The 24,184-nt window shown below is 43.8% G+C and overlaps 1 protein-coding gene across 9 annotated transcripts in view; it reads left to right on the top strand.

Annotated features, from left to right (window-relative positions):
- Positions 1–24,184, top strand: part of ASCC1 (activating signal cointegrator 1 complex subunit 1) — a 97,922-nt gene that overhangs the window by 26,162 nt on the left and 47,576 nt on the right. For all 9 annotated transcript variants that reach the window (XM_053307508.1, XM_053307503.1, XM_053307506.1 and 6 more), the window contains 4 exons: positions 5,793–5,929; positions 8,744–8,863; positions 15,159–15,283; positions 17,082–17,158. In XM_053307508.1, coding sequence (XP_053163483.1) covers positions 5,793–5,929; positions 8,744–8,863; positions 15,159–15,283; positions 17,082–17,158 — 459 coding nt within the window. The remainder of the gene's footprint in view (positions 1–5,792; positions 5,930–8,743; positions 8,864–15,158; positions 15,284–17,081; positions 17,159–24,184) is intronic.

The following is a 24,184-nucleotide window of genomic DNA, read 5'->3' as shown; positions in this document are numbered from 1 at the left end:
ATCTTAGTGTTAGATACTCAAATCCTAAACACATGTATTTGGAATAAATTACATGGATTTAAATGGAATTTGCTTCCTTCTACCCACCTAAGTGTGCATAGGATTATTTCTTAAGACTGTAAACAGAAGACATTGCATAGCGGTCTTAATTCTTGACAGGTTTGTTGGCTCTCCTTCCTGGAAATATTTTCAATGGCGAGAGAATCGGCAACAGTATTGTATATTGTGATGTTACTTGCACTTACAACAGCATCTTGCTTCTGACTTGCACTTAAAAGTGAATACTTGCAATTACTCTAGAGCAGAGGTGTCAAACTGCGTCCCTCCAACTGTTAGCCTACAACTCCCATCATCCCTGGCTACTGTGACTGGGGGTGATGGGAGTTGTAGGCCAACAACAGCTGAAGGGACTCATTTGGACACCCCTGCTCTAGAGACACTTAATTACAGTCGAATCCGGGTTAGCCTGCTGATGTGTATTGTGTGCCCCTTAAATGATAGACGGGTGGAGATATTTTCCTTCGCTATTTGGCTGTTCCATTTTCTCATTGCAAGTTAGCAGATTTTGTAACCATTTTTGAAAGTGGAGGTGTATATGATGAAGAGCTAAGAAGTGGAGACATTTGGTCTGATTAATGGTTGAGCAATGGTTCTACAAAGCAGACTACCCAAGGCATGTATATTCCAGTGCATTCTGCCTCTTCTAACAGTGCTTACATAGCTCCATATGCTGATTTTAGTTATAGGCTGACTTTGATTCTTAAACATTATTAATCAATACAGGGGTTCTCAAACTTGGGCCCCCAGATGACCTTCAGCTATTATGACTGGAAATGATGGAAGTTGTAGTCCAACATCTGGGCACCCAAGGAGCAAATCATTCTTGGGTTAATTCCCATTAGTTACCATACATCTGCTTTAAAAATAACTAATGGAGCTTGGAGCTGAGTTGGAAGGTTCCGACTTCTTTTCTCATCTATTTGATTGTATTGATTGATATAATGTACTCTTCTGCTACAAGTGTAAGCTTCTTGCAGACAGTTGCTCATCAAATGAAATCTGGCAACCATATACACAGAAGGCAGCATCGAATTCCATGGTCTTTCTGTCGCACCCTGCAAAATGAGTTTACGTTAGAGTGTCTAGTTAAGTGAGATGCTCTTCTTGTATGAGGCTTTAGTTGTTTGGTGGCTGTTCATGGTTTCATTGGAGCTTCTGTTCACATAAGGCACAGCTGAGAGCCCATTGTTCCCTCCAAGCAATAGGAATGGAACATCCTTGGGCTCTGGACCTTTCCAAGCATCAAAATATACATTTACTGCTGCAAGACTATATTTAAACAAAACCTAGAAATAATTTGGGGAAAATATCAACCTAGGTTTAGTTGCAGCCTTTTTCTGGTTATATATGGCGGATCCATACAATTCAGCTCAAGTTAAATGCCGCAGAAATGTAGAATCTAGACTTGCACCTTGTGGCACAGTAAAGTTTAGTCCCAACTTTTTGTGGTCCTACAATGGCTGACATCCTGACTAAAGAAGCATGGTGTCATGAGCTCATCCATCCGAGGCTTGGTCCAAGGTCACCATGTAGCTGGTAGCTCAGGGATCCTCCTGCATCTGAAACAGAAGCTGACTTTGCTGCAATGGCTGCTGCTGCTGCTGGCGTTTGGCACACCTTCGCTCTTGAGGGATAAATGTTTGTTCCTCTTCCAGCTCAGGATCTGATTTTTCATCCCCATCTCTTCTGCTTCCGACGGCCCCTCTGGAGCTGAAGCTTCATCTTGGGCTGTCTCCGCTGTCTCCTGCAGCCCAACTGTTGAGCTCTCCCCTTCAGGTGCTTCTTCCGCTGCTGGAGGTTGCCAACTTCCCCCTCCTCTTCACTGTCCGTGAGTGAGGGCATGATACCTGGATGCAGTGAAAGGCTGCATCCTCACAGCTTGATGCTTCTCCATTACTGCAGCATGCATGCATGGTGGGGGAGTGATTTTTGCTGATCTTCCCTTTTATGGGCCTCCAAACAGGTTCAAACACTGGCCGGTTCGGAGGTGTGTGTGTGGGGGGGCTTTAAGGGCGGGGGAGGGTGCACTTACCCTTCCCTCTGCTTTCCCCCGACCGGCACTCTGTTTGTAAAGACCCCATTGGGGCGGTAGCATATCTCCCTACCGCCCCATCCCCTCCTTGGCCAGAAGTGCTGGATGCGCGTGTGCATGCCGGGTGTGTGCGCGCATATCGGGCATGTGTGCTCCCTTTACAAACGGAGTGCCGGTGGGGGGAAAGTGGAGGGAGGGGTAAGTGCACCCTCCCCCTCCCTTAAAGTTGTCTCTCCCCCTGCCTTTGAACCAGCTCCTGCCAGTTCCGTGCACATCCCTAATAGCTTCCCCTGCATCCTCACTTGATTAGTCAGGATGTCAGCCAATATTCCTTCCCTGGGTACAAAACCTGTTTTTCTTAAGAGTTGCCCTGGATATGCTCCTGGATCTTTGTTTCTCAAGAGTAGCCTCTACTCCTAGCAGAATGCTCTCATGAAGCTGGGCTTGAAGACATTGCTGATGCGGTTTTTAAGGGAAAATCAATGCAATTCAGTGGCGCTACATTGATTGCAAAATTGTAAATCATGTCCTGGGGATTTGAACAAGTGCTTTAGAGGCTTTCCATCTCAAGCATACAAATATGTAAGCGGAATAGCAAGGTCTGTGAAAGTTGGAGCAACCTGTTGCGATGGGGGAAATGTCAGCTCATCTATTATTATTATTTATTACATTTATAAACTGCCCCATCCAGAGGCTCTGGGCGGTGTACAACTAGTTAAAAAAACATAAAAACAAACATCATTTAAAACACACTACTTCAAACAATATAAAAACAATTTTAAAACAATTCAGAGCCATTTAAAAACCAATTAAAATATTGAAAAACAATTTAAAAACCTTGGAAGGCCAGCCCCCCCCCCCAAGTAAGTTTTTAGGGCTCTCTTAGAGGCCAACAGCGAGCCTAAACTGTGGATATCTGCCGAGAGTGCATTGCATAGGCAAGGAGCAGCTACAGAGAAGGCCCAGTTCTGAGCTGCCACCAGACGTACGGGTGGTAGCTGGAGACGGACCTCTCCAGATGACCTCAGCGTGCGATGGGGATCATACATCTGTGGCACCTGGATTAAATTTGGTAAAATTTAAGATCAGTATCACTAGAGATTTGAAAAGCTAGTAAAAGATTTGTAGCAATAGGTCTGATATTAACAGAGGATGTAAAGGCAGGAGTCATGAATCTTCCATACTCTTAATGGTGCTTTGCCTCTCTGTGCAGCTTCCTCTCCTGCAAAGATAGTTTAGTTCTTCCCTAGTGATGTGCAGCCTCTGGGTGGGCAGCTGCCAGGGCATGCAAGATGCCTTTGATAATTCCTGAAAAGCTGCAGAAGAGAAATTCAGCTGCTTAGGCTGATGGCAATTATAATGTGAATTTTGCTTTCCCTGCCACCATCCCTACCCGTGGGATTAGACTGAGTACACTCCCTTTTTCCTAAAAGCTGCTTATTTATTGTGTTAATTTATTTTGTGCTCATCATATCTGTAAGCATTATAGAAATTAAAATGAACGGCTGCCAACAAATCAGAACAAATTAAACCTGCCCGCTATCTCTCCAGTTTCTGAAGCTTCCAGTATTTGCTCTGGACTAAATGGCTGCTGGTGCTATACCCAAATTAAGAAGGCGCTCATGAGGACACTTAGTCTTTTCAGCATATCCTGAACCTGGCTTTATACTGAAATGCTTTAGGACTGTTTCTCTAGTTTGCTTTGGTAGCAGTTGGCAAAATGGAGTGAACAGGAGAACAGTGAACTCTGAGGAGGTCTCAGGCTTTGATCTCTGCTGCTTTGAGCATTCCAGTTGGGAACAATTACAACATAAATACATCTGGACTCATAGGTCTGTGAGGGTATGGAAAGTTGGAGTGATGGGAGGGCTTCCAGCAGATTGTTGCCCATGTACTTAATATTTTAAAGTACATTTTAAGGTCTTTCAGGAGAGTATGGAAAAGTGTTGACTTTATTCAGAGTCCCCTGTCTTTTTCTCAGCTTGTTTCTATATTTCAAAGCAACAAAGGACAATCTCAGATGTGAACAGTTTTTGCTAACTGCTTAGGAACAAGAGAAGTCCAGTTTCAAACTTTTTATTTTATTTTATTTTTAAAAAAACATTTTTTTATATCCTGCTGGAAGTGACTGGCCCAGACTCACCCAGCAAGTATCATTTCCAATGGCCAAAGACCTAGACCTCTGATGGGACCATAGCTCAGAGATAGAGAATCTGCTTTGCATGCAGAAGGTCCTCGGGCAATCCCTGGCTTCTGCTGGTGGCTCTGAAACCTTGGAGAGCTGCTGCCAGTCAATATAGGGAATACCGAGCTATATGGAACAATGGTCTGATTTGGTACACGGCAACTTCCTATTTGAAAGCTACCTCCAGCATATAACTACAGTTGTCCCTCGCCAACCGTGAGGGTTCCGTTCCTGGAAAACCTCGTGGTTGGTGAATTTGCGGTTGGAGAGCCATTGAAATCAATGGCAAATGGGGTTAGAGGAACTGTGGTTGCAAAAAGACAGGGAAAAAGTTTAAAATAGAAAAAAATTCCCTCTGACCCCCGGAAATGACCTCCTGACCCCTGAAATCCCCCCAACCCCCCAATTTCCAAGAAATCTCACCAAACCGCTGATACTCGGGTCATGGTTGGTGAGACCTGCCACAATTTCCCAGTCGCGAATACTCAAATCCACGATTGGGAAACCTGCAGTTGGCGAGGGACAACTGTATTGCCAGAGTCCTCAGTACATTAGGATTTCAACTTGTGCTACCTGCAGTACTTGCAGGGCATTGCATGGGTGACAAAGCAAGAGTGGAGAATTTGCCAAATTATTTCTTCAAACATGACTCGCCTTAGAAAGGGAGGAATTCTTTGCTCCCCGGCTGTTCCACAGCTCTTAACTTTCTAAAATGCAAAGACTTTTGTTCATTGTGGCTAAGAGTGATGAGAGTGGTAGTCCGGCATCTGAGGGCCCAGGTGTGAGAACCCCTGAGCAGTATTTCTTTGCAGCCCACAGAATGTCAGGGTTTAGGTTATTTAATATTGGATATGTTTATCTGTACTTCCCCCCCACGCCCTTAGTTCGTTGGTTTTTATCTTTCTTGTCTGTTGTTGCCAATGTTTTAAACCCATAGCTTATTCATCATGACTAGTGGCGTAGAAGTACAGGTGGCCTTCATCATCCGTGGTCCCTGCACCTGCGTTTTTGCGTATCCACGGTTGGGCTATAGAGACCTGACCTCATTATTCATGGGTACATAAAGAGTTAAAATTCTCCTATCCACAGTTCCTGGGTGGCTGGAAATGATCTTTGAGGTCATTTCTGGCCACCATTTTGCTAAAAGAAGCCATTTTATGGCTCTCAGTTAAAACATTCCCCCATGATTTTTCATGGAGAATCTGTGGATTTCAGGGTTTGGGGGGGGGGCATTGCTGGACACCTGCAGAGCATGGCACAGTACATTAATCCATTTATTTCTGCTTTTTAATTGCTTTTTTGCCCTGTTTTTAAACTTCCAGGAGCCTAACACATACATCCCCCCTCCATTCCCATTGACTTCAGGTCTCATTATTTGCAGTTTTGTTATCTGCGGTGGTAGCCGAGAACGGAACCACCACAGATAACCAGGGCCACCTGTAATAAGAAAATACAGACCCCCCCCCCCCGGTTAAATGCCATTGTCATCTAAGAAATGCCTCAACGTTTCTACAGGATATTGGGGTCAGCAGCAGTCTGTTCCAGAACCCAGCCAAGCTTCACCTAACTATTGGGACACTGGCACTTCTGAATGACCAGGAAATCCGTAAGGCTCAAGAAATCCTGCAGAGGTGTAAAGAAGACTTTGCTGAGTGAGTGAAACACAAGTGTGATAAAAACATAGGAGATAGTTAACCAGCTGCAGCAGCATTGAAAGTAGAAGACTGGTTCTGAAATGAGGGTACTGGAGATGGATGTGCTAGCTGTAGCGAGCCATAATTAGCAGTAAGCAAGAAATGCACACAAAACAATCCATTTTGTGCATTGTTGTAATTTGCTCCATAATTGTATCTTGGTCTTGACATCAACCAATTAGGAGCATCTCTGCTTGCAATTTTACTACAAGATTTCTAGCAGTTATTTTCTTTTCTCATAGTAGCTCGTATTCCTTGTGAACAAAGATTGATTCCCTCCCTCCCCTAGAAGTGCATGAAAAATGTGATTGCCTTAGCACTTTTTCACAAGTAGAGTCTTTGGCAGATCACTCTTCCCTCCTCCCCCCCGAGATGGTTGTATATCCTTGAGATTAATTTCTTAAACAACCCATTGGCAGAGAGCACACTCTATAAGAAATGAAATGGTGGCTTAATGATTCTACAGTGTGGAAATTGCCATAATCAGGAGCACAGACCCAGATTGTTAGGTGTAAAAGGAGCAGCAAGGACTCCACCCACCTCCCCAAAGATTCATTCCTGCTCCCAGTATTTTTTTTTACAAAGACTCCTTGTGCAGTGATTCCCAGCTTGGGGCTTGAGATCTACCCAGGGGTCCACACATGAGCTTGCCAGCTGAGAGCATATCTTTTAACCTGTGCCACCGTGGTGACTGGAAAGTGACTGATGAAGTGGCAGCTCGTCTCTGACCTTGCTTTGGGCTTTGGAGGCCCTTGGAAGCATCAAGACTTGCTGTTGCTCTTGAGCACTCGTGAAGTCCAGCATGACTGCAGGTGTGAGCTTCCCGCCCTTCTCCTGCATTGGGATGGTCAGGAGCTCCTGCCCTTCTCCTGAATCACAGGAGCTCAGGACTACAGGAGCTCAGTGCTTCAGAGATGCTCCAGAGCAGGACAGGAAGACCTCTCGCTTCCCTCAAGCACATTGGATCTGTAAGGGCGAGCAACCGCTGTTTTTGTCTGGTTACCAAGTCCAGCCCAAACATCTGGACCTCTGGACCCACCAGTGGCCCACGGGAGTCTTGTGCATGCATCACATCAGAATTGACAGTAGTGGGGATTGGAGACAAAGCAGCCCAATGGATTAAAACCCCTGCTTTTTTTAGGGTTTGAAAAATTATTATTGGCTGTCATTGCAAAACACCTGCATCTGAATTATTGGAAAGGGGGCTGTACAGACCTCTGCTGACTTCTGCGGGTATCCACAGAATTGCATATAGGTAAAATTCTGAGCCCCTGCTTTAAAATGTGAAAGCTTTGGCCTTTCATTATGGGAAGGAGATACTACTATTGCTCATACACTTTTAACATGTATTTCATGCCAGCACTGTGCTATCAGTGTCCAGGAGCTATGCGGTTGCTGCCTGGAAGGCTTTCATCTGCATTAATAACAGTAGAACTCTATAATTTCTCTCCCTGGACCCCTGAGCTCACCCTATCAGTCTTTCCTATGATCACATTAGGTTTGAAGGGACCATTGGTAAAGCCGGAGACATATTAAGTGGAAAATTCATTTTGAATAGTCATTGTAAGCACCACAGTAGGATATAATGTTACGGTGCACAGCATGGCAGGGACTACACAGATGCCAACCCAGACTCCGGAGTACACACAAATCATTGCCTTGCTTGGTCCAGAAACTGCTGGGCGCTGCTTCTATGCTGCAGCTGGAAGGAGCAGCTTCAACAGCTCTTGGTCAGGAACCAGAAGCCCAGGTGCCTTATTTCCTGACTGGGTCCTGTTGTGACTGCTTGGAGCCAATCTCAACAACCCCCAGCCCATGTAATGACCTTGGGCATGTGGTAGCCCTGGGCATTCTTGAAACTGCTCTTCCCAGCCAGAGTAGGTTGTCGAGAAAGTGTGGCAACTGGGCCAGATGGGTTTTAGACCCCAAGTACATCTAGTTTGTGGACACTGAGGGGGTCATAGGGATATAGGAAGTAGGGGTGTGCATGGACCATTTGGTGCGGTTTGGACCAAATTTGGACTGAACCACAGGTGTGCAAACTGGTTTGGTCGAACTGATTGGCTAGGCCAGTCGGCTTGATGAACCAGCTTGAACTGGTTTGAAGCAGTTTGCAATTGATCCACTTGAACTGGCCCAGTTCGCGGCAGTCCAGTTTGCAATCAAACCGTATCTTCCCTAATAGGAAGCTGCCTTTACCATATCAAACCATTGGTCCATCTAGTTCAGTATGAACTATACTGACTAGCTGTGGCTGTCCAAAGTTTCAGGCAGGAGTCTCTCCCAGCCCTACCTGCAGATGCCAGGGAGTGAACCTGGGTCCTTTGGTACGCGAGAGTGCGGATGCTCTTCCACTGAGCTATGGCCCCATCCCCTAAGGGGAATATCTTCCAGCACCCACATGTAGTCATCCATCCAAATGCAAAACAAGTTGGACCCTGCTTAGCAAATGGGACAGTACATGCTCACTGCCACAAGACCGGCTCTCCTCTGGCTGCACAGGCCTCAGAGACATATTCCTGGCAGCAAAAAAGGGCTTTTGGAGGGAGGAGAGGGAAGTTAAAATTGCTTTCCCAACCCCCTCCGTGGGTACTGGGTTGTGGAACAAGCTTTCACTATGGCTACTCTCTAGTCTCTCTGCAAGGGCAGAGCCCTTCCCCCTCCCTCATAGCATTGTGCAACATGTGAGCCAGTGAATTATGCAGTTGCCATCTCATATTAAATATCACTAGGGTTGATAGTGTTGTTTTCACTTCTTTTTCCTTTATAAAGCACAATTGCTGGAGGCAAGCCGCTAACTGTGGAAATAGCAGGTATTGAGTACATGAATGATGATCCAGCCATGATGGATGTTCTCTATGCAAAAGTCCACATGAAGGATGGATCCAACAAGTAAGTTACCTCTGCCTTTTGTGGTATTCATTTTCCTTCCACGGAAGTATGAAATGATGTTTCAATTGACAGAAGTAATGTAATGATTCTTGAGAAGGCGCTCACCCTCTGAGTGTGATTGTTTCTGTCAGAAAACATACCACCAGACATCCAGGAGATAAAGTATTTCTATTTCCCTGCAAGTAAAGATAGGTCTGTAATGAGTTTGCCCTTGGGTTGGTAATGAGTGGCATTACCGAAAGAGATAATTACAGAGTATCCACTTTCACAGTTTCTACTTAATCTTAGTACTTCCAAAAACTATTTCCACTCTCAGTAGCTTCATTTTAAGAGGCTGGCTGAAAAATGAATCTCTGCTTGCTACCATCTTTGCAACTGACTGCTTAGCTATGCAGTTATCACCATTTGGCAGTGCCCTTTGCTTTGGCTGCCTACATGGCTGACTGAAAGTACATTTTCTTGTTGACATCCTGATTAACACGGCTGACATCCTGACTAATGCAGTATGGATGTACCAGAAAGATGTGTCTGCGCTGCAGAGTTTTTCTAGCTGCAGTGTTGAGCGCACACAGTGATGGTGGGGGATTGAGTGGGCAGGGTGGGCAAGGGAGTGAATTTTGATGATCTACGGCAGGGTTTCTTAACCTTGGGCCCTCAGATGTTGTTGGACTACAACTCCAAGAATCCCCAGACATGGCCTTTGTGGCTGGGGATTCTGGGAGTTGTAGTCCAACAACATCTGGGGTCACAAGGTTAAGAAACCCTGATCTACACTGTCTCCACAAATTCCCTGTGCCACCCGAATATATGTCCTTGAGAGGCACACAGCCCTCAGGAACATACATTTGGGTAACATAGGGCACTTCTGGAAGCAGAGCAGATTGTCAAAATTTGATCCCCACACTGTGCACATGGATGTAGCAATAGTGTGGAAGCTCTCCACAGCACTGATGCATCTTTCTAGCATGTCCACATTGCGTTAATCAGGATGTCAACCACTGTGCATTAAATCTTTTACTATCTTTCCTATAAAACTTGCAGAAACTTAATTGACCTAATTAAGCATTGACCAATGCTTATTTCTCTTGTTCTTTGTTTTATAAGAACATAAGAACAGCCCTGCTGGATCAGGCCCAAGGCCCATCTAGTCCGGCATCCTGTTTCACACAGTGGCCCACCAGATGCCACTGGAAGCCTACAGGCATGAGTTGAGGGAATGCTCTCTCTCCTGCTGCTACTCCCCTGCAACTGAGGCACTCATCCTGCCCTTGAAACTGGAGGCGGCCCACAGCCCTCCGACTAGTAGCCATTGATAGACCTCTCCTCCATGAAGTTATCCAAACCCCTCTTAAAACCTTCCAGGTTGTTGACTATCACCACATCTTGTGGCAGAGAATTCCACAAGTATTCTCCTGGTGTGGCCACACCATAGTTTTATATAAGGGCATTATAATATTAGCAGTTTTATTTTCAGTCCCCTTCCTAATGATCCATAGCATGAAATTGGTCTTTTTTAGAGCTGTCCCACAATGAGTTGACACTTTCAGTGAACTGTCCACCACAACCCCAAGATATCTCTCCTGGTCAGTCACCAACAGCTCAGATTCCATCAACATATACTTGAAGTTGGGTTTTTTTCATCCCAATGTGCATCACTTTACACTTGCCAACACGGAACCGCATTTGCCATTTTGTCACCCACTCACCCAGCCTGGAGAGATCCTTTTGGAGCTCCTCACAATCCGTTTTGGATTTCACTACCCGAAAGAGTTTGGTATCATCTGCAGATCTGGCCACCTCACTACTTACCCCTACTTATAGATCATTTATGAATAAATTAATATTTACTCAGTTTCCAAATGCATACTGAGGATTTTCATGTGCCTTGTCCTTGAAATCCATCTACAGTTTCCTGAAAGAAGCATCAGAATCATGGAAACTTTCAGTTAACAAGATTTTAGTACGTGATCTCCAATTAATCTCCAGCTTTGTTATTATTAAGGGCTCTTACAGTTTTCTTTACTTGAGCTCTCAGCCTTACAGGAATCCTGTCTGTACTGATTAATGCAAGAGACAGTTCTTGATCACTGCTGGCACCTGTATTTTCAAGGGAGAGTGGCTATTGCTTCTTTGTTCCAGTGTGCTTTGGTGCAATCTCATGATTAGCTAGGGACTATTTCTGTTAAATTAAGGAGAGCAGTTCTTTTGCTATGACAGTTTGATACAGTATGTTCATATGTCCTGTTGCTTAACCATATATAGAAGAAGAAGAAGATGGCGGGTGGGCAGAGGAAGAAGAAGAAGGTGGAGGGAAAAGCAGCGGTGGGGGGAGAAAGCGATGGCAGCAGCAAACTAGAGGGGCAGATGCTCTGCACCCAGCCCAGCTAGTAGTTAATGGTTGCTGTACCAATGCACTTAATACAAATCAGGATCTGCATCAGGTTAGCATGAGTAGGGTCACTGTATATATGTCGCATCACTACAGTTGAAGTTGATATCCCGGGATCTCAGATTCACTTCTGAAAACCTAATTTTTAGGCTTTTTGGCTAAGAAGAAACCTTGGAATTATGTGGGCAGTATACAGTGAACAGTCAGAAGCCACAGAGGGTCTAAACCACTGTTCCCTCTAAGGTGTGTGCATGTGCATGCACTCACACATTTTCTGATGTCTGCTCAGTTAATTTTAGATTCTGCTTAGGTTTAATCAGGAAGGTCCCACTCTGAATCCATGAGCGCACACACTGCCTTGATACTGCCACCCAAAACAAAACTCATTCCGCACACACATGAAAAAAATTAGAGAGAACACTGGTCTAGACAACCTTCCAGTAGTAAGAATGTGGTTTTGGGGGTGGGGGGGGGGTGTTGATACTGCCATGCAGGGGCACAGCCTCTCCCCTGCACCTCATTGCTACCATTTCTCCTTTCTTCCCCAGTCATTCAGACCAACTCACCCCGGTCTCTGTGCCCCCCCCCCCCTTTATTATCTTCTGCTGCCTCCATTTCTTGCCAAAAAAATCCAAGTGTTTTGCAAATCAGAATCTTGGAAGCAAATAAGTCATGCAACATTAATATACGCAAATCTGTCCTGTATTTCCATTGTATATAATGTAGCTTTTCGTGGTGCAGCTGTGGGTATTAGAGTCTTGCATTATGTTGAGGTCATGATCCCCCTTGCTGATTTTTACCCTCTGCCTTGCTCCAAATCTGTTTTTCTGGAAAGTTGTTTTAACTCCTCTTTTGCCCCAATCTCTTTTGCTTCAAAACATGCTTCCAAAGGTTTAGAGTGCTCTCTTGCTTTTCCTGAATCCACCTCAGAAGTCCTGAAGATTTCCCACAAAATTACCATAGGTTCATGTCTTATGTTTTTGGCTTCTGATTCTGCCTTGGATTTCAGACCTGAAAGATTTTTTGAGAAAAGTGAGTTAAATAGTTGACCAAATTTTTCAAATTGTCTCCCTCCCGCACCAAAAACTTTGTTCTTTGAGATCTCAAATTGCCTAGCAAGAATAAAATCAACAGATTTGAATTCAAAGTTCTTAACTGGAGTGACTGTTCTGATCATAGTACTTGATGTTCTTGAAATAACATCATCAAATTCTGCAGGAATAATGTATGTAGTGAGTAGAGAGCACAGACGGTGGTGCAAAAGGTTGTGAGGTCAGTCAGACCTCTGCTTTGGTGTCTTTGGAGGAAGGGCAGTATGAATGAATGAATGAATGAATGCAGCACTACATATGCACTGTGAGACCCATGTTATGAAATTAGTGGTGTACCCTACTATGTATTCAAACTTATTCATTTACCCTAGTATGTAGTCAAATGTGTATTAGGTACTCAAGCTTGAATACATACTAGTTTGATACAAAAGTTAAGACTCTAAGAATTCAGATATATTCAGTAGATTCCATGCTGTGATGATGCACATATCTCAAGACATGGTCATAACTAACATGATAGAGTGCAAATAAGTGACCCTGTCTTTCTCCACTATTAGTAAAAACCAAAAAAATAATTCCAGCTAACTGATCCAGCCTATATATGGCAATGTGAGAGGCCAATGTCCTGGGGTCCTAAATAGCAGATTCTGCAGTGCTGAATAGTCAGATTTTCCAGTTGCCTTAGTGGTGGTGTTGAAGATTCTTTTTGTTTTTTAACATTTAGACTGGTTGGGGGGGGGGGCTGAGACATGGTGAGCTACGGTCATGCTCTGACGGCTCCTACATAGCAAAGACTCTCATTATAATTCATTTTAATTTGTCTCATTTCTTTGATTAATTTTATAACATAATAAAGCACCATTTTCACTCGAGCTGTTCTGTTAATTTGTTTTAATATCATCTGTAATGATACTGCTTTCATTTGTCATCACTAATTTTTATAATCGCTGATGTATCACCAGAGAGCACATGATGGGGGGGGGGAAAGAAAAGAAACACCCTCAAGATTCAGTCAGTGACTAGAAATTGGCCAGTAACTGCCTCAGAGGGGCAGCTCTAAGCCAGCCAGCAATAGCTTTAGTTTTGGGGTTTTTTTGTTTGGTTTTTCGGCCAAACAGCTTCAGAAGCGGTTGTGGGGAGGAGAATAACTCCCCCCCCCCAACTATTCCTGTTTGTATTCCATCTCACTTCTCTAAGCAGGACTTAAAGGGCCAAGGTGGCAATAGAGAGCTAGGAAGGGATGAGCTGTCCAGCAGATTATGTTCCTAATGGGCTTGGTGACAAGTCTGTATGAGACTTCACATTTGGGTGATTATCCCTCATCTTAGTGGGTAGGAATGTTTGGTTTTAATAAGCGTTCTCTCTCTCCCTCTCTGTGGGGCTGTGAGCCTTTGAAGGGAGAGACATCGTGGAAGAGCTGCAGGGGCCTAGTGATGTATTCATCCCCTGATGTGCACTTTTAGCTTACAGTTCACACTCATGTGAGTCATCACACTTCCATGCAGTGAGACTAGAAGAAATCACTTTTAATTCCTACCAATATAAAGATCTTTACATATACACAAGACACGTTCTCTCATTTGGCTTTTAGTCAGAATTGACATTATACATTTACCTTTAAGAAAATGGCTGGGGGTGTGGTGTAGTGGTTAGAGTGTTGGCCTAGGACTGGGGAGAACCGAGTTCAAATTCTCATTCAGCCATGAAACTCACTGGGTGGCTCTTGGCCAGTCATATATCTCTCAGTTTAACCTACCTCACAGGGTCGTTGTGAAGATAAACATAACCATGTACACTTCTTTGGAGAAAGAGCAGAATATAAATGTAATAGATAAATAAAATTAAAATAAAATGTGCAACCTTTACATTCTCTGTCTTTTGAGGGCCTCATATACATGAGAACACGTGTCAGTGGTTAAGATTCTGAATGGTGAACTCATTTCTTGATTCTAGCAATGGATAATTACCATTGATGCCATACCATTAATTGTCAGCACTGGCCAAAGACAAACTGCACCCCACCATGCAGTTCTGACTGCCCTGGTTAGCTGCTCATTTTGTCTTGCCCCCTTTGGATCACTTTCAGTGCTTTCATCCCTCCTGTGGAGGACAGTGCTATACTGACATAATGAGGAGAGATGCCATACATTGGGGTGGCCAGCCCAAAGATCTCCAGCTGCTGTTGGACTACAATCTCCATAAGCCCCAGCTGTAATTTATTGTGACAGAGGATATTGGGAGTTGTAGTCTAGCAACAGCTGGAGAGCCTCGGGTTAGCCTGCTTTTGCCTGCACATGTGTACTTCAGGGATCGGGCCCAATGCTGGCGGTGCCTCAGCAGCAAGCCCGCCTCCATAGCCACCTTCTAAAATGAGGTTAGGAGGGTTAGCCCTCTCCTATCCCTGTTTCTTTGACTGTTTGGCAGCTGTGGCTGCTTGCAGGCACAGCTGGCAGCCTGCGGGGATCCTGGGCAGCTTCGGGGAGGGGAAGGGAGATCCCCATAATGTACCGTGTACTTGAGCGATGCATTATGGCTGCTCGGGGGGGGGCCATGTGGGGTGACACGTCCCGGCAACTCGGTCCTCTGAGCTACCAGCAGCAGCCGGTAGTCATCTGGGTGGGTGATCCAGCCGCCAAAGAGGAAGCTCTCAGTTGTCCATGGGGAGGTAAGCTCTTTAAGGCTTCCTCCCCACTAGTCCTCTTTTCCTTTCTCACTGCTTGTGAGAGAAAGGGCTCGTTTTAGTAATAACAATTTGACATAATTTTCATTCTGCTCAAGAGTTATGAACATCCATCACATTAATATATAAATGAAAGAAGTTGCCTTTTTCCTGATGTCCTTTTCCTTTCCAAAGGTTGCAGCTAATAGCAGATAGACTGATGGATCGGTTTGTGGCCTCTGGGCTAATGATGAAAGAGTGGGATCAGGTGAAACTCCATGCCACTGTCATGAACACCATCTTCCGGAAAGACCCCAGTGGTGAGCATTTGTAAAGGTCTTGAGAAAGTTGTAGCAGCTGCTTTGATGCCTAAGATTGCTATATGATTCCTGGCTTTGCTGTTGCTCATTCATCACTGTTTCATGACCTTTGAGAAGAAGATAATGGGTTCATGATCCTCTGGGTTCCTCCATTAAAGTTGTACACATCTGGAGTGAGAGGCAGAAGGAGGCCTTTAGTTGAAACATTAAATTCACTTCTTATGAATTTGGTTCCTTCTTCTTGTGCCTGGAGGAAGTTAGGACCTTGCATTACTTTTTAAACCAGATTGTCATTGTCTTCATCAATATTTCCTCGCTTTTAAAAATGGATTTGGTTAGTCAAGGCTCAGTGCAAGTTACTGCTGAGTGCATAATGGCTGCCTTTCTGCCAAAAGATGTTATCTACTACCAGGCTGCAGCCTTTTAATTTTTGACTAAATTAATGAACAGAATAATAACTGAATAGCTGTTTAGTCAAGGCCTAAAAATACCTTCTGTTAATACCAGCACATTGCTTTGGGCAAACATCTGTGTGTGGATACAACAAGGACATGTAATGAAGTCACCCTGGGCATTGAATGTTTTGGGGACATGAGAGGCTGTGCTAAGTTCAACCAATGATATGTTTTTCTCAGTACTTTGTCTTTGATTTTGGCCATTGGAAGAAATGAGACAAATGATGGTCAGGGCTGTGTGATCAGTGAATTAGTGAATCCACATAGTTTCAGTCCTGGGCTCAGGATGCAAATTCAAGCAGGCTTGCAAACCTGGGCAGGAACTTGTCCTACCCAATTTTGGTTGTGTGAACATCCTCCAATTCCATCAGTATTGTGGGCTCAATAAACCTGAGAAAGTACACGAAATTCTATGTGGAATATTGAATCCTTGTTCCCTCTGCCCAGTCCGTCTCCTTCCCTTTGACTTCTGAGTCTTTCCAACACAGTACCATATATTAGCTGACATCCAGATGAAGAGTTGCACATGGGGAACACTTCTACTCGTGCATAGAGGGGAGGAGTGATTTTTGGCAAAAAAAAACCACCCTTTGCAACTTTCATTCTTTCTGAAAAGAAGTCCATGAGGGCAGGAGATCTCTCTGGGACATATTTTGTGGGAAGAATAGTGGCTGCAGAGAGAAGGGACGAGGATTGCCAAAAGTTGCCATTTCCTTTGTGCAACTCTTATGCTGAATGTTGTTGGCCCTTGTTCCTTGCTATCACGACAGCTAGAAGCTTCTATTAAGTAAAGTAAAACTTGCAGATCTCACACTGCTGAATTCTCTGTCACATTAGTAGTACTTGTGGGGAGGAACTGCAGATGTGCAGAGTAGACATAACCCTAGCTAAGGAGGTAATTCATCTTCTTTTGTTTGTTCCCAGCTGCTGACATTAAAAGATTAGAGACACCTTGAGAACAAGGATGCATGGGCTGGGTACCTGATTTTATTCAGTGATTTTAAGAAAGTATTCTGCAGGGTGATCAGATACTTGATGCTGGGCTTGGTAATTCAAGAGATGAGAGAATGCTTTATTGCTGAAACACGCCTTGATAGAGCACTGAATATTAGGCTCTGGTTTCTCCTGGATGATTCTATTACACTGAGCTGTCACCCCTGGCTGCATAATCCTTCCAAAAATATTGATGACTCTCGGAATGTTGACAATGTATTTTTGGAAAGAACTTGCAGGTTTTCTTTCTTGCATAAAAAGTACATGCAGCATTTGTGAACTGTGTGTGTGAGATACTTTTAGGGGCACTGAAACAATATGAAAGATAGTCTTATTGATTTGTTTTGCAGCTGAAGACCAAAACAGCAAAACAGCAGCCAGATATTTCAAGGAGAGGGAGTCATTTGATGGCCGAAATATACTGAAGGTCAGTATGAAATAGACAGGCTGGTTTAGCTTATGCTAGATGACTTCAACGAGAAGTCAAGATTTATCCTGGCAGAGGAAATCTTTTGGCAGGGCTGGGCCTGGGAGCAAGTGCAAAAACTGGCATGGGTGACAGGAGGGGTAAGGTTGCTGAGCTCCCATCCTGTTGGTGACATAGTAAGGTGTGGCTTTTCCTGTGCCGTTTTTTCTCACTATGGGAGGAAATGGTCCAGCAGGGCAAGGGAAGGAAGAAGGCTGAACTCTTTGTACTTTGGTTTGCTTCCAAATGTTAACTCTTGCACAGATATTCTTAAACTAGCTGAGACTGAGAACAAGAACAGTTCAGCTGTTTCTGTTGGCATAATCAGAAGTGTTAATTAGCAGCAGCAGTGATGCCTTTTTGTACAGACCTTTGGGCCCAATTCCAGAGCCCCATTCTTTTCCTTTGTGTGTATGGGGTGGTGGTGGTGGCTCCCAGCAGTGCTGCTAGGAATCTCCTCTTCTCCCCCACAGCATTCTGGCCAGCCAGAGGAGCTGGTGTGCCGACCCTTTAAGCAAGCGCTAGAGCACACACTTGGCTATCTTTGGCTCTTTCAGGCTGAGCTTGTTGGGCAGCCAGCCTGTGCTAAGAGTGAAAAGGGAGAGGAGGAGCCCACAGATAAGGCTCAAGGAAGTTGCTGGATATAGCTCCATTCTTGCAGCTCCTGAAAGGGCCAGCATGTCAACTCCTCTCATCCAGCAGGGTGGGTAGGGTGGGCTGAAGTGAGTGTGTGTGTGAGAGAGAGAGTGCGCACCTCATGTACTTTCAAGAATTCTCAAGCCTCAGATGTGCAGATACTCTCTCTCTGTATTTCATTCTTTCTTTCTCCCTCTCCTTCCCTCCTTCCTTCCTTTTGCTTGACTTTCTTTTCTTTTTCTCCTTCCTTCTTTCCTTTCTTCCTCCTTCCCTCCCTCCTTCCACTTGTCTGTCTTTCTCTTTCCTTCCCACCCTTCTCCCTCTTTCTTTTATTTTCTTTTTCTCTCCCCCCCCCCTTCTTACACCTGTCCATCCCCAACTCCCCTTTCCTTCCCTTTTCCATTTATGGACGCTTGGCAGGAAGTTGCCCTCAAATAGATTATGTGCTCTCCAAATAACATAGTTGTTGTTTCTTCTTCTTCCTCTTCCTCCTCCAAATAACAACAACAAAAACACCAGCCTCTTTAATGAGGGCTCCCACAAGGCCATGAAATCCAGACCCTACAATAACCTCAGGCTGAATTGCTATATTGGCTACAAGTGGACACATAGAGGCTGTGACTCAGTGAGATCCTAACATCCCCACTAGAGGTTGCCTGTACACACCCAAGATTTCTTCTTCTTCCACTTGCACTACCGAAACCTTCCCTGTCCCTTTACTACTTGGCCCAAACGACAGAGCAAAGGGATGTTAAAAACATGTTGAAAGATTGGTGTGTTGGTTGAACATAGAATAAACATGGAGAACAAAAACTTGTGCTCCTGTTAGGGAATAACTGTCTTGCAATTGGTGGGCACAGTCTGCACAAAAGTGTGCATACTTAAGTCTTCCTGAAATCATTGGAGCCTTTCTGTGAAGGACTTCAGTCCTATTGATTTCAGGGACGCCAAGGCGTCTGGGTTGTTCTGGTGAATTCATATAATCAGGAGAATTGGATAAGTGCTGTTCAGATGAGGAGGATCAGTTTTTGTACTCAACTCACTAAAGTGAGTGCTGTTCTACTAGCTTTATGCTAGGAAACTTGAGTCCATAGTTAAATCCAAAGTAAATAATGGCTGTCAGTTTTGTTCTAGCCTTCTGTATTTGTTTACTGCAGTCAAACCCAATGGTTGCCTCATTCATTTTACCCCTGCTAACTGGCAAAGAGGCACTTTTTCAAGTAATAGCTCTTTTAAATATAGCAAGGGAAGAGCAGCTGACCCCGTTCAACCCAGCATAGCATCCCTCTAGTGGCTTTGCTGGTCTCGTGTGTGTTTTAGACTGTGAACTCTTTTGGGATAGGGAGCCATTTTCTCTTTTCTTTTTCTCTTTCTATTAACTTTTTGCTGAAAGGCAGTATATAAATATATTTAATAAATAATAATAATAATAATACATTTAGCAGGTGCATAAGAAAGCTGAATAAATCAGTTGTTGCTCAAGACAAATCTAGATCTAGAGACTTTTGGGGTTAGGACTGGAAAATGCTGATAAAAGTCGAAAGTTCTAGACTGAGATAGCAGCCATTGGAATGGGCAGGGCTAGAAGGGCAAGAGTCACCTATGAGAGAGTCTTGTTCGCAAGATCCTGGTCGTCGTGTATCTCACTTTTTAGAGACTTTTCTTCTGATCTCTTAAAGTGCAGGAAGCCACAGCTATAAATGGATAAAAAGGCTATAGTATAAAGATTAATGCTTTGTTATTTGTTTTCAAAGTTTGCCACTTCTTGGATGTAACATTAGAGGATTTGATTTTGGCAAGCAGGCTAGAGTGGGGGGGGGGGAAATAGAGAAAGTACAAGAATGTAGTGGTGACTTAGGATTTGCACCTTATCGGAAGTGTGTTTTGGGGATAATTGCATGAAATTATGGGGTAAGCACCCCATGATTTTTGTTTTTCATGTAGTGTTGCTATCTTTTAGATTAGTATAGTGCTTAAAATGCACTAAGCCAGGGGTTCTCAGACTTGGGTCCCCAGATGTTGTTGGACTACAACTCACTTCAGCCATTATGACTGGGAAAGATGGGAATTGTAGTCTAATGACAGCTAGGGACTCAAGTCTGAGAACTCCTGCACTAAGCACAGAACATTAAAACAAATGACAAGTCTCTGCTTGATGGCTTCAGTCAAGTTACAGATGAGATGTGAAAGGAAATAAGGCTAGAACGGGAAACATTGCACCTTCATACAAAAGTATAATCCTGACTGCAAGTTGATAGAAGTTATTATTTATTATTTCTTTATTCGATTTCTATACTGCCATTCCAAAAATGGCTCAGGGCGGTATTAAAAACAACAACAAGAAAATTAAAACCTAGAAAGCCTGAAGGAGGAAAAGTAAGCAAGAAGATGGGAAGTCCTATGCCACTTTGAAAGGAGAAATAAGAAGGGTGGGGAAGAAAATTCCAATTTAGAAGAATCAGGTGAGAATGAAAAATTCCTAGATCAGGAAATTTGAGGTATTGATGGAAGTGGGGCGTGCAGAAATGAAAGAAATGAAGTACATGATCTGGACTTTAATGACAGTAAATGAGTTTATTGCAGTCATTAGGCCAGAACTAAAATAAAAATAGGCAACAGAAGATGTGGCAACAAAAAACAGCAGTAATACATACATTCAAAACATATGACCCAAAATAACCATTTCCTTTCCTTTGGCCATGAGACAGACACTCCTTCCATCAACGATTCACAAGTTGCTTCCTCATTCTTTTAGCAACTGTCATAATTTTTGCCTCAGAGTTACCCTTGGAATTTTGTCTCTCAGCAAGTATTTGGCATAGAATTGAGTGGATTTTCCAGGCAATGCAGTTATTATAGGTGTGAGCAGTTGCTGGCAGGCTCCAGTATAAAAATCACAAAACAAAAGAACATGCTCCACAGACTCAACTTTCCGATCATTACATGGACAAACTCTCAGAGACAGGGGAATCCCCTCATATCTTCCCTCAACTCTGATGACAGATTAAAGTAGCCAAATGAGGAGGGGCCAGACCATAAAGAGGTTTGGAGGTGGAAAGGAGTTTACATCGAAAGTGAAGAATAATTATCAGCTAGCTCAAAGAATGATAGAAGAAGGAAATGTGATCAAAGCAATGAATAAAAAAAGATAATACAGGGAACATAACTTGAAACAGAAATTAAAAGTTTGATGAACGAAGGAAAGGCTGGTGAAAAAGGAATTAGAGTAAAAGATATGAGGTCGAGTACCTCGACCAGAGCCTAAGAAATATCAACAGAAAGAAAAGCGAAAATGCTGGTGATATTAAACAGAAAACGAAAGATATGGCTTAGTAATAGAAGGGGTCTGAAATGAGAACAAATAAGAAGAGTAAACAATGGCATTGAAATGAATAGCTGGGAAGAAGGATGGACAGCCACCTTACCAGTATTGACTGATGGCAGAGGAAAGAGAAGGTATAAGGATGACAGTAAATTCAGTTTATCCATGTTTATTGTAAGGTGTCACTGGGTCATCCAAGCAGAAATAGTAGTAAGTCAGTGATGTCAGAGAACAGACACAGAAGATGAAGGAGCAGAAAGGTAAATGTGAATGCCATCTCTGTGAAGATGAGTGGTTGAGATTGCAGAGATAAAGAGATGGAAACCATGAATGGAAACACCGAATGAAAGAAGGGGAGAAAGAAGAGGCAGTGACTTGTGGACAGAGAACTGGGTGGCCAGGATAAGCCTGCTGCTGCATGTGTATAAACATGGCTGATGGTGTTGAGCAACAAGGCCATTTTGCTCTGTCTTAAAGTTGTGCAAATGCAGTTGTGCAACATGACACCCATTATTTCCAATAAGCACTGCATTAAGATGGAGTGGAGGGCTGGTCTACCTGCCGACCCCACTTGGTAGACAAGCTATCCCCGGAAAAAATTGTACTATTTTGAGGCTTGTTTTTCCAGCTTTCCTAGGAAAAAATGGTACTCGAATTGATTAGAGTGATTCGAGGTTGATTTGTCGAGACAGCCAGCCAAGCTGGCTGTTTTTGATGAATCAATTTGTTTTTGCAATTCTGTTTGAGCTCAAATCGAATCGCAAATATTGATTTGTGCACACCTCTACTCAAAATGTTAGACTGCCTCACCCCTCCCAATTGTTACACGCTTCTGCTAAGAACGTTTCTCTCATTTGCAAGTTAGCTTCATCAGTTAGGGAGAAAGAAGCCAAGTGGCAGTTTGGTGATGAATACAGCTGCAATTATTGTCAGTAGCATACCAGCTGCATTTTACTATCTAAATTCCATGCACAAACTCGCCCATCTTCTAACCTCTCAAATTGTAGCCTTTCATGTTTGGCTTTCGATTCAAATTGTTTTGCTGACTAATTATTAGTTTTGAGATGACTTATGTGACAAGGCCAGTGATTGGGTTTATTCTCCTCGTCTGCTAACCTTCAGACCTGTTTGATAACAAAGGACTAGGCTGTGCCAAATCAGAACAAGCCCCCTATATGGAGCAGCAAAATCCAAAGAAATCAAGCAATACTATAACTGATCAAGAAATTCCAAAAGGAACCTAGCAATTTATGAGTCAAAGTATAATTAAAGTATACTTTCAAATTCCAAAAGGAAGCTCAGAAAATGCAGAATTCAGGTACAAGCAGATGAGCTTTCTGCATCAAGGTAGAAAGAGCCCTCTTTTTAAGGACCTTTCAATTTTTATCCTGCTATGCTATTTAAATGGCATGGTTTCATCAGCTAATGTTAATTTGGAGAATACATTTACCTCTAGTGCCTTAAACCTGGGGTCTTAAACCTGGGCCCAGTGCTCCCTGTAACAAGGATTCCCAGGTGTTGTTGACTGCAACTCCCATCATCCCCAGCTGCAATGACCTTTGGCTGGTTGTGATGGGAGCTGTAGTCAAGTCTGGGAATCCCTGTTACAGGGAACACTGCTTGGCTCCCCAGTTGTTGGATTACAGCTCCCATCATTCCCAACCACAGTGGTGCTTGTGACTGGGGATTATGGGAGTTGTAGTCCAGCAACAACTGGGGACCCAAGTTTGAGAATCCCTGCTCTAGTAAGTTATGTGTTAATGGTACTGCTCCCGGGGAATTGGCATATACCCTGTGCTACGTTTTAGGCTTGTGTGGGAGAATTAGCGAGCTTGAAATGGAGCCCACCTTCAGAATAAATTTGTTCAAAGCTTCAGTCATGGAAAGAACTGGACAGAGAGGGTAACGTTCAAAAATAGCATAAGGTTTATTTGAGGGGTTTTTAGGGGTACAGGAAGAGAAAATAATGGTTAATGAGCAATAATATTTAACTAGCAAGACTAAGAAATTAACAGACTATGTTACAGCTCACAAAGAGGCAATTTGGCTTTAGTTTCCGAATTAAATTCACTTGAGGGTGGCGAGAGAAACAGGCTTTGGATTTTAGAAGGAGTGAGAGAAAAGAGAGTTAGAGGTTTGGGAGCAGGGTTAGCTACTACCTCGGTCCTTCCGACGGGATGTGGTAAAACCTTTGTAGCTCATTCGTTGCCGAGGGGCTTCTCTCCTCTGAGGTAGGCAGGAAGGCAGAAATGTGGGAGCGGGAGTCCAAGGACCGTGTAGAGATCAGAGAGCCAGGCAGAATCCAAAAACGACCACAATCTTGCAGCCAGGAATTCTGCATAGACCAGGTTAGGAAAAAGGGCAGGTCTGGAAGTGAAATGTAAGGCAGGAGCAAGAGCCAAGGCAGGGCAAGATGGAGGTGCCGATGTTAAGATGTAGTGAAAAGCAGCTGGTGGATCTGAGGAATTAAAACCTGGTTAGTCTGTGGTAGAGAGACACACTGATTTATTGTGTCTTGCGCTCTTATAGTAGTCAAGCCTCCAGACTTGACTACTGCAAAGCACTCTATGTGGGGCTGCCTTTGTACGTAGTCCAGAAACTGAAGTTAGTCCAGAATGCAGCAGCCAGGTTGGTCTCTGGGGTCATCTCGGAGAGATCATATCACTCCTATCTTAAAAGATCTATGCTGGCTGCCGATAAGTTTCCGGGCAAAGTACAAGGTTTTGGTTATAATTATAAAGCCCTAAACAGTTTGAGCCCTGGGTATTTAAGAGAACGTTTTCTTTGCTATGAACTGCACCACCCATTGAGATCATCAGGAGATGTTTGTCTGCAGTTACCACTGGCTCGTCTGGTGGCTGCTCAGGGATGGACCTTCTCCATTGCTGCCCCAAGGCTTTGGAACACACTTCCTGCTGAAATAAGAGCCTCCCCATCTCTTACAACTTTTAAAAGGGCAGTCAAGACACATTTGTTCACCCAGGCTTTTAATTAGACACTGTTTTAATTGTGTTTTAATAGTTTTAAAT

The sequence above is a fragment of the Hemicordylus capensis genome, chromosome 3, assembly GCF_027244095.1.
Source record: "Hemicordylus capensis ecotype Gifberg chromosome 3, rHemCap1.1.pri, whole genome shotgun sequence".
NCBI lineage: Eukaryota > Metazoa > Chordata > Lepidosauria > Squamata > Cordylidae > Hemicordylus > Hemicordylus capensis.
Note: the sequence above shows the minus strand (reverse complement) of the source record. Positions and strands in the feature narration are given on the sequence as shown.